This window comes from Ceratotherium simum, chromosome 13, assembly GCF_057802395.1.
Source record: "Ceratotherium simum simum isolate JZ-2026a chromosome 13, ASM5780239v1, whole genome shotgun sequence".
Taxonomy (NCBI): Eukaryota; Metazoa; Chordata; class Mammalia; order Perissodactyla; family Rhinocerotidae; genus Ceratotherium; species Ceratotherium simum.
In genome coordinates, this window is record NC_141912.1 from 18837081 (window position 1) to 18851341 (window position 14261).

At 38.8% G+C, this 14261-nt stretch overlaps 1 protein-coding gene across 3 annotated transcripts in view; it reads right to left on the reverse strand.

Moving 5' to 3' along the window:
* Positions 1 to 14261, reverse strand: part of MBOAT1 (membrane bound glycerophospholipid O-acyltransferase 1) — a 97790-nt gene that overhangs the window by 20859 nt on the left and 62670 nt on the right. For all 3 annotated transcript variants that reach the window (XM_004432086.2, XM_087438073.1, XM_087438074.1), the window contains 3 exons: positions 4849 to 4904; positions 2838 to 2892; positions 873 to 1056 (listed from right to left, as the gene is read on the reverse strand). In XM_004432086.2, the coding sequence (XP_004432143.2) occupies positions 873 to 1056; positions 2838 to 2892; positions 4849 to 4904 (295 nt within the window). The remainder of the gene's footprint in view (positions 1 to 872; positions 1057 to 2837; positions 2893 to 4848; positions 4905 to 14261) is intronic.

Genomic DNA, 14261 nt, shown 5'->3' on the forward strand with positions numbered 1-14261 from the left:
GATGGTTTCCTTAAAGCAGCTGGAGCTGAGACAGTTGAGCAACCATAAAATGCTGAGGACCCGACTGTGTCAAAGCTATCCGAAAATTCATGCTAAATTAATAAATCACTTAAATTTTCAAATCATTAATTTTGCCTGAACGTTAGCATTTATGTATGAAATACTTAAATTATCCTCATTTTTTGCCTTTTCCAATTTTCCCTATTCCTTCAAAATAATTACAAATTTCCCTTCAATATAGGATATTTGATCCGAATAAATTTAGCATATTTGTAAAGCTCAATAAGTTATCCTAATTTTGACTAATTTGAGATTAATAAAATTCAGATTAAAATTAAAATATTATTTCAAAAAACCATCTTAAACTTTCTCAGAGTCAATAAAACCAAGCTTCGGGCATGCCAGTGTAAAACTGGTTTCCCTTGCGATAAGCAGGCTCTGCAATAAAAAGCTCGTTGATTCTGGTCCCCACTTCCTTCCCCTCCACCTTTGATGACATATTATCCTTTGGCTGTATATGAATTTCTCTTCATAAAGACAAAACACTCATAAATTAGAATGTGTTAACTAGCACAGCGCTGAGCACATTGTAGGCACTGAAGATTGGCTGGTTGACTAATGGATCAATTGCTTTAATAGTCCCAGCCAATGAGCTCCTCTGTGAAATAAACATCTGTTGCTCCACACAGAGAATTGCTGCAAATAAATACCAATACTGGTATTTTAAACAAATGGGGAAAAAAAGTTATTGGCCAAGCTTTCTGGTAAACTGTTTGGCTTTTTAATTAGAACAATGATTAGTGAGAGCCAGCCCTGGCAGCAAAACTCTATTTTCTGGACCTCTGGGTAAATACCTGGCACTAAAAACTTACAGTGGGAGAAGGCTCTGGCAGGCTGTGGAAACCTTTTTGCTTCCAGTTCACTTCCAGCAACTTCATGTGTATATGTCTCCCCTCAATGAAGGCTACATAGTCCTTGAAATTGTTACAAGGGCCAGCTATGACACTCATGAAGTTGAGAAGGTAGCTTAAGTATTCCAAAAAAGAGGGTTTTACTCTGTGAAAATAAACAAAGTAAAAAGTTGACAAGTCTTCAGTCTTTATTTTTCTTTCATACTTGCAAATAAGCAAACTGTAAACACACGTGTTGTCTTTGTAGGTTATTAAACATGACGTGGTCTTTTCTTGTTCTGTTTCTTTAAAAATCCACCTAAGAGAAATCTTGTTGAAAGGAAAAGTTAATGAGGTGGGTGGCTTAGAGAAGGCACAGCACTCTGTACAGCTCTCTGCTAGCCAACCATGGCTATAAGCACGGAAGGTGGGGTCTAGGGTAAGGGCAACGCTGAGGCTGGTAAATGCTCTTTCTCATAAACCTTATCTGTCTACAAGGGAAGACCAAGGTAATAAACATAAGGCAGGGTGGGAACCTGACCTAATGTTAGCTGATGCTTTGAAATGCGAAAACTCCCTTCCCACTGCCAAGATAAACACAAAACAAATGATGGGTGGAACCAATTTCCACTTGAAGAGACCACACAAAACTACTGCTGTACGTCTCTTGTCTGTTTTGGCACCCAGGCATGAGGTCCTGAACAGACAAGGGAAGTGGAAGGAAAAAATTCTGTCGAGACCAGTTCTGTGTAATGTTGTTTTTTTTTAAATCTTTTTTGTGTGTGTGTGTGAGGAAGATCAGCCCTGAGCTAACATCCATGCCAATCCTCCTCTTTTTTTTTTTTTTTTTTGCTGAGGAAGACTGGCCCTGAGCTAACATCTGTGCCCATCTTCCTCCACGTTATATAGGATGCCGCCACAGCATGGCCTGACAAGTGGTGCCTCGGTGCTCACCCAGGATCAGAACCTGGGCCGCCAGCAGCAGAGTGCGAGCACTTAACCACTATGCCACGGGGCTGGCCCCTTCTGTGTAATGTTTTAATGGCATTTTAGGAGGCATGCTCTTATAGCAAGATAGAACTGTGCGGAAAGGCTTCCTAAAATGCCAATGCTAAGCAGTCACTGGAATTATGCTCTATGGCCTTTACACACCCATAAGCTTAGCGAAGAACTTGATTCATTAGACTCTTCCAATGATTCTCCATTGCTTCCAAGTCCCAAATTCCTTAAGGAATGAAGCACTCAATCTCCTTACCACCCAGGATCGTCCCTTATCCCATTTATCTCCTAATACCCTCCTGTAGGAGTCCTCCACCATGGCTGCGCCACTCTCCCGGATGTGCTACCCCACATGCCATTTCCATTCCCATTCCCATATCGACGTTATTCCCCTACTTTACATAGCCTCTCTTTCTTTCCAACACCCACCCGCCTTTCTACTGCACACCAACACTGGCCAAAGTCCGCCTTCCGCCTTCCTCCTATTCCCAGCCAATATTTATCTCTCCAGCCCTACTTCTTACCTTTTTTCATGCTGGCATTTAATCCCACTGCTATGCATTGATAACTAAGTGTGTCTTGAGGACCCCCAGACACATGCCCAATAAAAATAATTCTGGAATAGACATAACTCCAATGAAGGAGAATCCTGCAAAACTAACAAAATTACTGATCCATTTACTCTTTGGCCTAGCAATCCCACTTCTGGGAATCTATCCTACAGCTATACACGAACCCATTTAAAATGACCCATGGACAAGGTTATTCATCGCTTACCATTTGTAAAAGCCAAAGATGGGTAGACAACCCAAGTGTCCATCAATAGCAGATTCTTTAAATAAACAATATTATATCCATATAATGGAGTGAACATGTAGATACAAAAGAAAGGAGGAAGAGCTCTAGATACTGATGTACAAAGGGCTCAGGTATATATTGTTAACTTACTTTACAGCAAGTCGATGTTGCTCAGCAGAGAGGTCTTCAGCTCTTCGACCTAATCCTATGAAAAAGAAAATTTAGAAATAAGATGTTTGAAGTGAAGTAGATAACTAATCCTTAAAAAGGCTTATAAAACTCCTTTGAAAAAAGTGATTTATAAAAAGTCTCTGTAGGTTCTTATGAAAAGGGGAGAATTTAGAGGTTACTCCTATTTAATGTGCACAGTATGACATGGGTCCCAGAGAACCCTCCACATCGCCTGTACTCCTTGCCACGTTGTATATGTTTTCGTTGCTACACGAGAGAGAAGCCTGCCTTTTGCAGCCTGCAACAGCTTAAATATCCCCGTGATTATGCTGGGTGCAGACACCTGGTACAAGCTGAGAACACAAGTGTGAAATGTAATGGGGAAAGGAATAGGGGACTTTCCTCTTCCAAAAAAAACAGGAAACGTAACCCTGAATGCAGGGAAAACACAAAAAAATTAATCAGGAGATTTTTCTTTTAAAACTCATCCATGCCAGAAAAAATCCCAACCAAATCACATCTGTGCTTCCTACAAAATTTATATGTTAACTTACAGTCAAAGAAACTGAAGTGTCACCTTATAAGCAATAGAAGTTGACTTTAAAAGAGTATATAATAAATCAGTATATTCAGCTAAGACTGATTATGGTCGCCAATCATAAAGGCCACTCAAAAACATGCCTAAGAGAAGGCAAGTGTTTCTGGAATTTACTTGTTCTTCCCACACACAAGAAAAAAAGAAAAAAGCAAATAAACATTTTGCCTCATAAAGGATGTTCCAGAAAATAGGGTAAACTGAGAATGCTTTAAAAAGTAAATTTAGGCAAAAAGCCTATGTATAAAAAAACAAAACAAAACCAAGAAGCAGTGTTAAAAAAAAATCACTCACTTTTTTCTAAAATCAAATAGTACATCTCTGGCAATCCCAGAAATTACACTGATTTTAGCTATTGGTTTAAAACCACTACCGAGTGGATTTTCAGGTACAAAGATGGTGACCAACTCACCCCAGTTTGCCCAGGACTTTCGCGATGTGGACACTGAAAGTCTCAGGTTCTGGGAAACCTCTCAGTTCTGGGCCCACCAGGACACTTGGTCACCCTAGGAAGACTCCATCCTTGGTCTTACCCAGTTCTCTACAGAATGACTAAATAGCCAAGGACTATTTAGGACTACACAGGGTCAAAATGAAATTCAAGTAGTTCTCAAGATTTAAGGAAACACAAGAGGAGTAGCTAGCAGAGATTATAAATCTTCTCAACCTGTCAACATCTAAAGAAGTTTCAACAGTCAAAAAGCATTTGCCAGAGCAGTACACATCTGCAGAATATACTTTTACTAATTGCACCTGGCATCTCTTAAGCTCATATTGAAATCTTCTGCCCAGCTGAAAGTACCATCCTCCTTCCCTGGAACCCAGTTTTAACAGTGGAAATTGCACATTCTGGCAATTTTCAGGAAGGGCCTGAGCGAAGAAAATGTTCAGTTTTATACAAACAGAAGATTCTTCCTTCTCCCAGCTTTTTATAGTCAGGCTAATCCCACTAGATGATTTTCCAAGCCAAAAAAAAAACTAGCATTAAAAATATCGTTAACCAGCCAATGCTGTTTTTAATCTTTTATTACCTCGTGAGCTTCTCAGAGATTAAACCAAAGAAAAAGGATGCCATGTCTTCTTAACAGATTTGGAGATGAAGGGCAGAGAGTGTCATAAATTAACTTAAATTTAAAACATTGTAAACGTAAGCAGAAAAACACACTGTTCTCATTGCAAATAATCCTGCAAAGTTAGACTACAGATTCAGCAGGGAAATGGTAAATAATAGCTGGGAGAGTAAAAGGCAGTGATTAAAGAGGCATGGAAATTTTTGACAACATATAGCAGGATCTGCCAACACTGTCTAAACTTTGGACTGTGTATATAGGATAAAAGAAGAGCTCTGAACGTCAGGCTCACTCTTAAAACTGAAAGGAGGGCCCTTTTTCTCACCGTCGTGAATTTGGAATGCCAAGACTGTGATCTTCTGAGTGACAATCATCAGAGGCCTAAAAGGAAGATAGAAAACAGTCAAGATTGGTAAAAGTGCCACTGGAAGAAACTTTTATTCTATTTCTCTGCATGGTGGTTTTTCATCTTGAAGATTATTAAATAAAATACAAAAACACTGAATTCAAAACCAACAATTTTTATTTCCCTTTCAAATCACTTTAAATAAGTAGATATAACAACACTGTACAAGATCACACTAGAAAGTCCCTCTTGCACTGTTACTCAGAGTAAGTTCCAGGACCAGAATCATCAGCACCATCCGGGGCTTGTTGGAAACGCAGAATCTCACCCTCCATTCCAAATCCAGAAAATGAGAATCTGCATTTTAACAAGATCTCTAGGAAATTCGAATGCATACTAAAGGGTAAGCAGCACTGGTTTGGGAGATGCCTAATCCAGTGTCCTGGTTCCACCTGGACAGATGTATATTTTGGCTTCTTCACCCTAAGATGCTCTAATAAGCTTTGTTCTATAAAAGGCAGTTCTTCCATGCACACATAGTAAAAGTGTAAAAATTGGTAAAATGCAGCTGCCTGCATTTAGTGACCAAAAAATAACACCAATCTTAATTTGAAAAAAGCCATCAGATGCAAACTTGCTAAAAAGTGGCACCCATGTACAATAAGGGCGCCAAGATAATTCAATGGGGGCAAGAACAGTCTTTTCGACAAATGGTGATGGTACCACTGGATACCCTCGTGAAAAGAATACAAAAAGTAATTTAAAATGGATCAAAGACCTAAAGGTAAGAGCTAAAACTATAAAACTCTTAGAAGAAAACACAGGCATAAACCTTAGTGACCTTCGACTTGGCAGTGGTTTCTTAGATGTAACACCAAAAGCACAAGTAACAGAAGGAAAAAATAGATTAAATGAGTATCATTAAAACTTAAAACTTTTGTGCTTCAAAGGACACACATAATCAAGAAAGTGAAAAGATATTTCACAGAATACATGAAAATATGTGCAAATCATATATCTGATAAGGGACTTGTACTAGAATATATAAAGAACTCTTACAACTCAAAAATCAAATATCACAATTTAAAAATGGCCAAAGGATCTGAATGGACATTTGTCTAACAAAGATATACAAATGATGAATAAGTACATGAAAAGATGCTCAACAGCAATCAGCCATCAGAGAAACGCACATCGAAACCACAATGAGATCCCACTTCACAAGAACTAAGATGGCTAGGATCACAAAGACAGAGAATAGTAAGTGTTCCCCAGGAGGTGGACCAATTGGAACCCTCATGCATTGCTGGTGGGAATATTAAATGGTGAAGCCACTTTAGAAACAGTCTGACAATTTCTCAAAAGGTTGAACATAGAGTTACCACATGATGAAGCAATTCCACTCCTAGGTATATACCCACGAGAAATAAAAATATGTCTACACAAAAACTTGTACATACATATTCATTGCAACATTATTCATAATAGCCCATAAGAAAATAACCCAAATGTCCATCAACTGATGAATGGATAAATAAAATGTAGTATATCCATATTATTCAGCAATGAAAAGAATGAAGTACAGATACGTGCTACAACACGGATGAACCTTTTGAAAACATTATGCTAAGTAAAAGAAGCCAGACACAAAAGACCACATATTGTAAAATTCCATTTATATGAAATGTCTAGAAAATAAATCCACAGAGAAATGAAACAGACTTTGGTTGCCTAAGGCTTGGGGAATCGGGAGGAAATGAGAAGTGATGGCTAATGCACACTGGTTTCTTTTGGGAGTGATGAAAATGTTGTGAAATTAACTGTGGTAGTGGTTGTATTCCATAAATCCCCTCTGTGAATACGCTAAAAAACACTGAATTGTATACTTTAAATGGATGCATTATATGGTATGTGAATTATACCTCAATAAAACTGCAATAAAAAAATGGCACCTGTTTTCCAATCATCGACCCTAGTTTAGTACCTTTAATAGCTCTGTTCTTGCCCAGCAAGACAATAAAATCCCATTGCTCTGACTACCGTACTTTCTTTCAAACCTTCTTAGTCTAGCCTGGTTTTCTGATCTCCATTCTTGTGGCTTCTCACTGAATTTGCTGTCTCTGATGCCTATGGACTGACGGCTCATTTATATAGACAGCTGAGGTTTAGATCAGTGTCCAATGGCAGCATCCCTGGGATGACCCTGGGATGCCACACAGCTTCTGTGCCCTGAGCTCAGGCCAGGCCCAGGTGTGTGGGAGGAAGGAATCAGACACAAACCATCTTTAGGCCCAGTCTGATCTGTGTCACCTGCACTCAGCCACTTCTCTGTGAGTCCATTTTCCTCTTTAATTCCTCTCATTCTAATTCCTATTTTCCATCTCTTTAAAATAAGCACATAACATTTTAAACTATCAATATAAATTAGTAAGAGAAACCATTTTTTTAAAAAGTACCACCCAACCTTTGAAATCTTAACACCTGTGCTCAACGTTATATTTTATTTGCAAAAGCCCAATGGCCAACCTTTGAAACAAGATTCCTAATGTTGTGTGTGAGGCAAAGAGATGGGGAAGAGAGTCTGACTGCAGAAGGGAAGGGTGACTGTGCTCTGCCAGGACTGGTGAGAAGCAGGTGTGACAAGCAAAGGAACCACCATGGTGATCATTCTCGGGCAGCAAGACAAGCTCATAGCTAACTGATTTTGACTACGCTCTTTTATAGTGAAGAAAATAACGCTCTTCCAGAACACTGAGGTTTGGGTCTTAGTAATAAGGGCTACATCAAAGCCAAATTGGTCTTATAGAATAATACAACCTTGCAGCTCACCTTCTTGATAGTCAACAAAACCTCTGACCTAGAATGTATACCAGATGCCGAGAGCTGTTTTCCTTGAAAAGGACTCACTCTAAGCATCACATTAAGGTAGTTTCCAAATAGGACTTTCAAAGCACCATAGTTTTCTTTCCAAAGCCTTTATGTCTTTTTTTTTTCCTGAAAGATTCAAAGTCCTAGGAATCAGTAATAGGACCTAAACTTCAGTCTTCCTTACACAAACCCCAGTACAAAATTTTTTTTAATTTGAGGCAAACTCTCTGGTAACTATGCAATTTGCAAATCAAGTAAATTCCTCCATGCAATTTAATTCATCACTTCATTTTTTAAGGGCCTAACAAATTGATATATCAATAAAGAAAATGAGTCATGGAATTAGCCTACCTTTTGTCTCTATAGAAATATAACATTTGTTTTCCTCTATCTGGGTTAGATTTAATGTATTCCATAATTAGGCACATGTTCAGAAAAGCATTTGGTAATCTAATATTCACATATGCGGTGGCCATGAGAATACGCCTCTCAGATCAGCTGCTGGAGGAGCATAACTGACTGGGTCCAGGCGCGCCCTCTGATTCCACTGCCACCTTGTTCATGCTGAGCCTATGCCCCCCTTGAAGCCAATGACTGAGCGCAGCGGGGTACCCAGGCAGGCCCTTCCATACAAGGTGTAGTACTCCTCCGCCCCATGACTCCTTGTTGAACTTGCCGAAACTTTCCTAGAATTGCACTGCAGTCCAAGACGTCTCTTCCTTCCTTCTCTCTCTCTTTTCTCAGGGGTCAGATGTGCAATTCAATCTGATGGCTCTCCCAGCCTCATCCAGGTGCCTCTCCATTTTCCCTCACAGGCATTTCACCCAACAAATCTCTTACACTTCTGTTCCCACCTTGGCATCTGCTTTTCAGAGAACCTAGACTAATGCAATACATAATATTAAATTTCTAGATCAATGTCACTAAATAACAATTATTCAATATGAAATCTGCACCATTTTGTCTATGTAAAAACCATATTGTTGTCATTCTTTAGAAAAAAATTTTCCTTTTTTGGAAAAAAAAAGCTATGGATCAAATATTGTTACGAATCATCCAGACTCTACTGTCAATAATATATTGCTTCTGTTTTAAACATCTGAAGAAGTTTCTAGCAACTTAAATAGGAAACAACTCACACATATGACCATGGGTTTATAAAATACAATGTTCTGATAACTTGTGAAAAAGTAGATCTAAAATCCACAAACTAGAACTAGAACTTGTTCACTAAAGAGCAATAGAGTTAGAATCCTTCCACATTCTTACTTTTCTATGGGTGTAAGGAAGTGCACCCTATGCTCTTACTCAGAGGAAGTCCTCTCTGAACACTTTTTCTTTGACCAAACTATTTAAACTTATGGGTAGATCAAATGCCAAATTTAGATTGCACAAGTTACTGAGATTCAAGAGTCAAAGCTGTAGAGTTAATGACAACATAAAACTCAAATACCATCCATGCTGCATTTGAATCAAAACATAAATAGATCTAAGACATGTTTGTTGTTTTGTGATTGGAACTCATGCTTTCCTTTTGCAAACATGCAAAACCCAGCATACACAAGCACATACTACAAGCACAGGAAGGACACAAAAAGGCTCTTTGGTGCAGCCAAAGAACTTCCTCAAGACAATGAGGCCTTAGAACTCGAGCTGTACTCCAATTTTCCACCCCTTGAGAAATGTGCTCTGTCCTTGAATTTGTACAGACTCTTCAGTCATAGGCCCTGCACTTGAATCCATGGGACCATCTGACCAATCTGAAATCAAGGTTTGCATCCAGCCTGGTTGAGGTAGGGCCACTTCTCTTTTGTCCTATGAATTTTTTTCATGAGTGGAAAAAAAAAGCCAAAGAAAACCATTTTTTTCTCCCCAAATCTAAGATTATTAGTCTAATTTGGATAAAGAAATATAGGGTGAAATGAATAAGGGAAAACAGGCAGATGGAGATGTGTTTAGAGTAAAAAGAAAGACAGAACAATGCCACTCCCCCTCCCACTAAACACACACACAATCAATCAATGCCTTCTGATACAAACTCTGGGCAATTTACCAGAAGTGGTACCCATTCACCCATTTCCATCAACTCTCAACAAAAAATAACCTATCTCTAAAACATTGAACAAAAACTCAGTTTTGAGAATATTCCAATAAAACCTACCAATTTTACCTTAATCTTTGGACCTAAGGTGGTTAAGGTCTCTGTCCTGGTAAAGCTAGGATGGAACAATGAGATGATGCAGTCATCAGTTAAAGGCCTCAAAAGAGCCAACCAATCACACAGCTGGCCGGCCAGCATCAAGCCAGATCTGACATTCAAGGATCTTATTTTCTCCAACAGATAATTCTAGATCCAAAAGGTTATACTTTATATTTTTATTACTTCTTTGTTTAAAATAAAAATCTACTTGTAATACTTACATACTAGGAAAGCAATGAGTTAGACAAGCATGAAGTTTGGCAGGGTGGGAGAATACAAGTACAGCAAACTTCCAATCAGCTGCAACCTAGGCCAGGCCTGCCATCTTGCACAACAACCAAGGGCACCAAGACACAATGTGAACTGTGCAACCCGGAGCCTGGACCCAGCAGCGGAGGGACAGAGGAGGCTCAGGCAGTATTTCCTCATCTCCCCGTTGCATCTGCCCCTCTGGTACCTGCTGCTCCCTGGATAACTAAAGAGGGGGGTGATGATATTACAACTTTAGTGGAATGTTTCCAAACTCCTATCAACCATGTCAGCATGGGAGAAGAAAACAAGGGACTCTAGGAGTCACAGCAAAGAAAAAACAGTTTCATCAGGCTTCAACTGAAGGCAGTGGGAACTTCTGGACTCATTTCAGAGTTCACTGGTATCTGTTCAGAACCATCCAGTGGTCAATCAGAGTAGAATGGGTTTTTACTCTTTCCATTAATCTTTTCATAGATTTAATCTCTACACTTTGACAACAACAACAACAAAATCACCAGTTCTCCATTTTAATAGGAGCCCACCAAATATACTTGGTATAACTTATACTCATGTCCTTGGAATTAAATTCCAAGTGATTGTGCTAATTCCTGAAAAGCTGGCAGCAGCTTGAAGGAGAAACATGACATAAGCAATCTTGAAATCTTTTTGCAAATATCTCTTCTTCTTTCCATATTATAGAACCCAATTATTTGCATACTGGGCTGGTCAGGTGGAGTGATCAAGATGTCATAACCCAACGGAAGGAAACATTTCCCATGGTACAATAGGACAAATGATCTGCACCACTCACAAGGGCTGTGGGCAAGTGATATTTCTATTATGCCCCAATAGGGTAACAGGGAACACAAATGGCTATTGTTCCACTCGTGTAGGCTGCAGTTCACCGTAATATGCATGCAAATATATTTAAATAACATTTAGGATTTCTCATTATTATTATAATCATATAAAAGAATAAAACAAATATTAAAATCACCAATAAAGACCTCCCAACAGAACCACTGTCTTAGCATTTTGAGTATTTCCTTTCACTCTTTTTTTCTATGCACATGCACATTCATAAAAATGGAATCTTAATACACATATTTGTTTTGTGATTTTGATTTTCCATTATATTTTAAGCATTTTCCAGTGTCACTAAACATTCTTTGAAGACATCATTTTCACTGGATGCATATTTAATTTAATTTAATTTAATCATTCATCTCTTTGGATCATTTAGGATGCTTCTAGTTTTTCACTATTATTGACAACAGTTGAACATGCTTACGAATAAATTAGGTTTTCTTAAGGTAATTCAATTCCTAGGAATTTATCCTATTATAGGAGATGAATTTTAAAAAAAATTCTTGCTTGAAATTTATGGCTAAATGGCCTTCTAGAAGAGTTGTACCAATTTATACTCCCACTAGCAGTGTATGAGAGTTCTCATTTCATAATGTTTTCAAAAACGCACAGGCAACGCAAATTGCCAATGTGATGGGAGAGCAATTATCTGCCTGAATCTGGCCTAGCCTGCAAAGAAGACATAAGGGTGCTTCTTGCTGCTTCTGTCAGAAGAAAACTCGATCTGCACTCTTCTGTGAGCAAAAAAGAAGAGTTAGTTCACTATCACAAACTTAAAAGGAATCAAGTACCAGCTTTATTATAAGCAATAGTTGAGCATCCCCTAGGGAACCGTAAATGTTCTACTATTTTTAACAGCCCACGTTCACAGAGAAATCACAGAAGACATTCATCACTATGTGTATTGATATAAATTGTATCAGCAGCACTAATAAAAGTGTATCTTGTGTGTTACCCTCACCATTAACACCAGTCCAGCCATGAAAACTTGATTACTGTCAGAATAAATAAAATTTCAAGCCCTAGAATAATCTAAAATACAACAACTTTGTGTGTTCCCCAAAATTAAAAACATATATATATTGTTTGACACAAACACTATTCTAGTCCAATCCCATTCAATTCCTGATGTGCTCTTATTCTGAAGGTGTAATAAGATATGCTACGCCCTTGGAAGCGGATGCATGCTCAAAAGAGAACAGGTACTGCATCAGGCTGCTTTAAAACACCACGTTCAACTTCAAAACACTACTTTATTCCTCAATAAAATCTTAAATTTAAACTGAAATAAATAGTAATGTTAAATTACATTCTGAAGGATAACTGGTGGTTGCTTGCATGCATAATGAGAACAGACATTGGTAAAGAATCTAATTGACAATTTGCGATTTTAAACATCTTGTCAATTTCAGGTTGGTAGGTACCTCTCTATTTATGTTTACTGACATTCCCCAAGAAGACGGATTTATGTCAGTGCCTTGAGGCACTGTGCATTTATGGTGATAGGGAAAACATAGTGCTGCTTAATAATGCTCTATAATTAAAAAAGTAAAAAAAGACATATGCCCCAAGAACTGGATAGTATGGCCACTGAGCAATTAAGAGAACTAAACTGCATGCCATTTACAGGTAACAGACACATTTTCTTTGTACCCTTTCCCTATCAACAGTGTCCTTTCTAGTTCAAACATTCTGTGGTTTTGTGTGTAATGTCAGAGATTTCTTAATACAAGGAGATCCAAAAACCACCAGAGAACAAACATCACTTGAGGAAATTTATTGTGACGACATTGCTGAAAGTAAAGTTGACAGAAACTGATTTCCATCCTCCCCTGCTGTCAGACCCCAAATCCACCACATTCCACAAGCACATTGCTGTTTTCCACAAATGCCCTTTATTTTTTCCTTTCAGTAACTTTCCACAATTCTGATTATACTAGAAATGATGTAACAATCATTCCAGAGTTTATGGTTTTATGAATAAAACCAATGGAGGAGGAGGGTGTGACAAGAGCAGGGAGACACATGGGCAGTAGAGGCACTCTTATCCTGCATGATCAGGAGCAGGGGACAGTTGTTAGTTTACCAAAAGGTGTGCAATCATAAAATAATGTGTTTCCTAGAGCTGCCATAAGGGATTACCACAAATCGGACGGCTTAAAACCAGAAACATTGTCTCACAGATTTGGAGGCCAGAAGTCCAAAATCAGGGTGTTGGCAGAATTGGTTCCTTCCAGAGGCTCAGAGGGAGAATCTGATCTGTGCTTCTTCCTAGCTTCTGGTGGCTGATGGCAATTCTTGGAGTTCCTCGGCTTGTAGCTGTGTCACCCTTATAACTGCCGCCATCGTCACATGGCCCTCTGCCCTCTATGTGTCTCTGTCTCTCATGGCCTTATAAGGACACCAGTCATAATGAATTTCGGGTCCACCTTAATCTAGTGTGTCTTCATCTTAACTAGTTACATCTGCAAAGATCCTATTTCCACATAAGGACATATTCTGAGATTCCAGGTGGATATGAATTTGGAGGAACACAAATCAACCCAGTACACAATGAAATGCTCATATTTGAACTTTTTATACAAACTCAAAACAGATAACTGTACATTCATTCTGCAGTCTTTGCTCACTCCTGTCTCTTGTAACCGTGCCTGGCATTTACAGAGTTCTCAATCGGTGTCTGCTTAATGATGAATGAATGAACCTTTTGATGCAGGACCACAGCCTTTCCATGGAGTATGGATCTGCTGAATGACGGCATCTCTCTTACATAAACCCAATCCACTCTCTCATTTCCTCTAACATGGGCTGAGAAAGTAAAAGCAAGTACAGATGCTTGCAATCTGAGTGCAGAATCCTTAATTTTTGTAATCCTCCCACACACCCTTTCAGCATTCTCACCCACATTTAATTCAACAGCTATTACTTTGAACACACTAAACTTGCTTTGGTGGCTTTCCAAAGGACCCAACCTAAATTTAGGTTCTCCTAAATCTCTTTCACATTCATATATAATCAGCTTATATGTAAGGACAAACTGGAATGAACAAGTTTGGGGATATGACACTAGATAAGCATACAAATCCACTGATGAAAGCAGAAGTACCTGTCCCTGCCCGCTACAAACACTCCATGTACCAGGGTCTCGGTGAGAATGATTGACAGGCAACGGGCAGCACCAGCCATTGAAAGCCAGGTGCAAGGT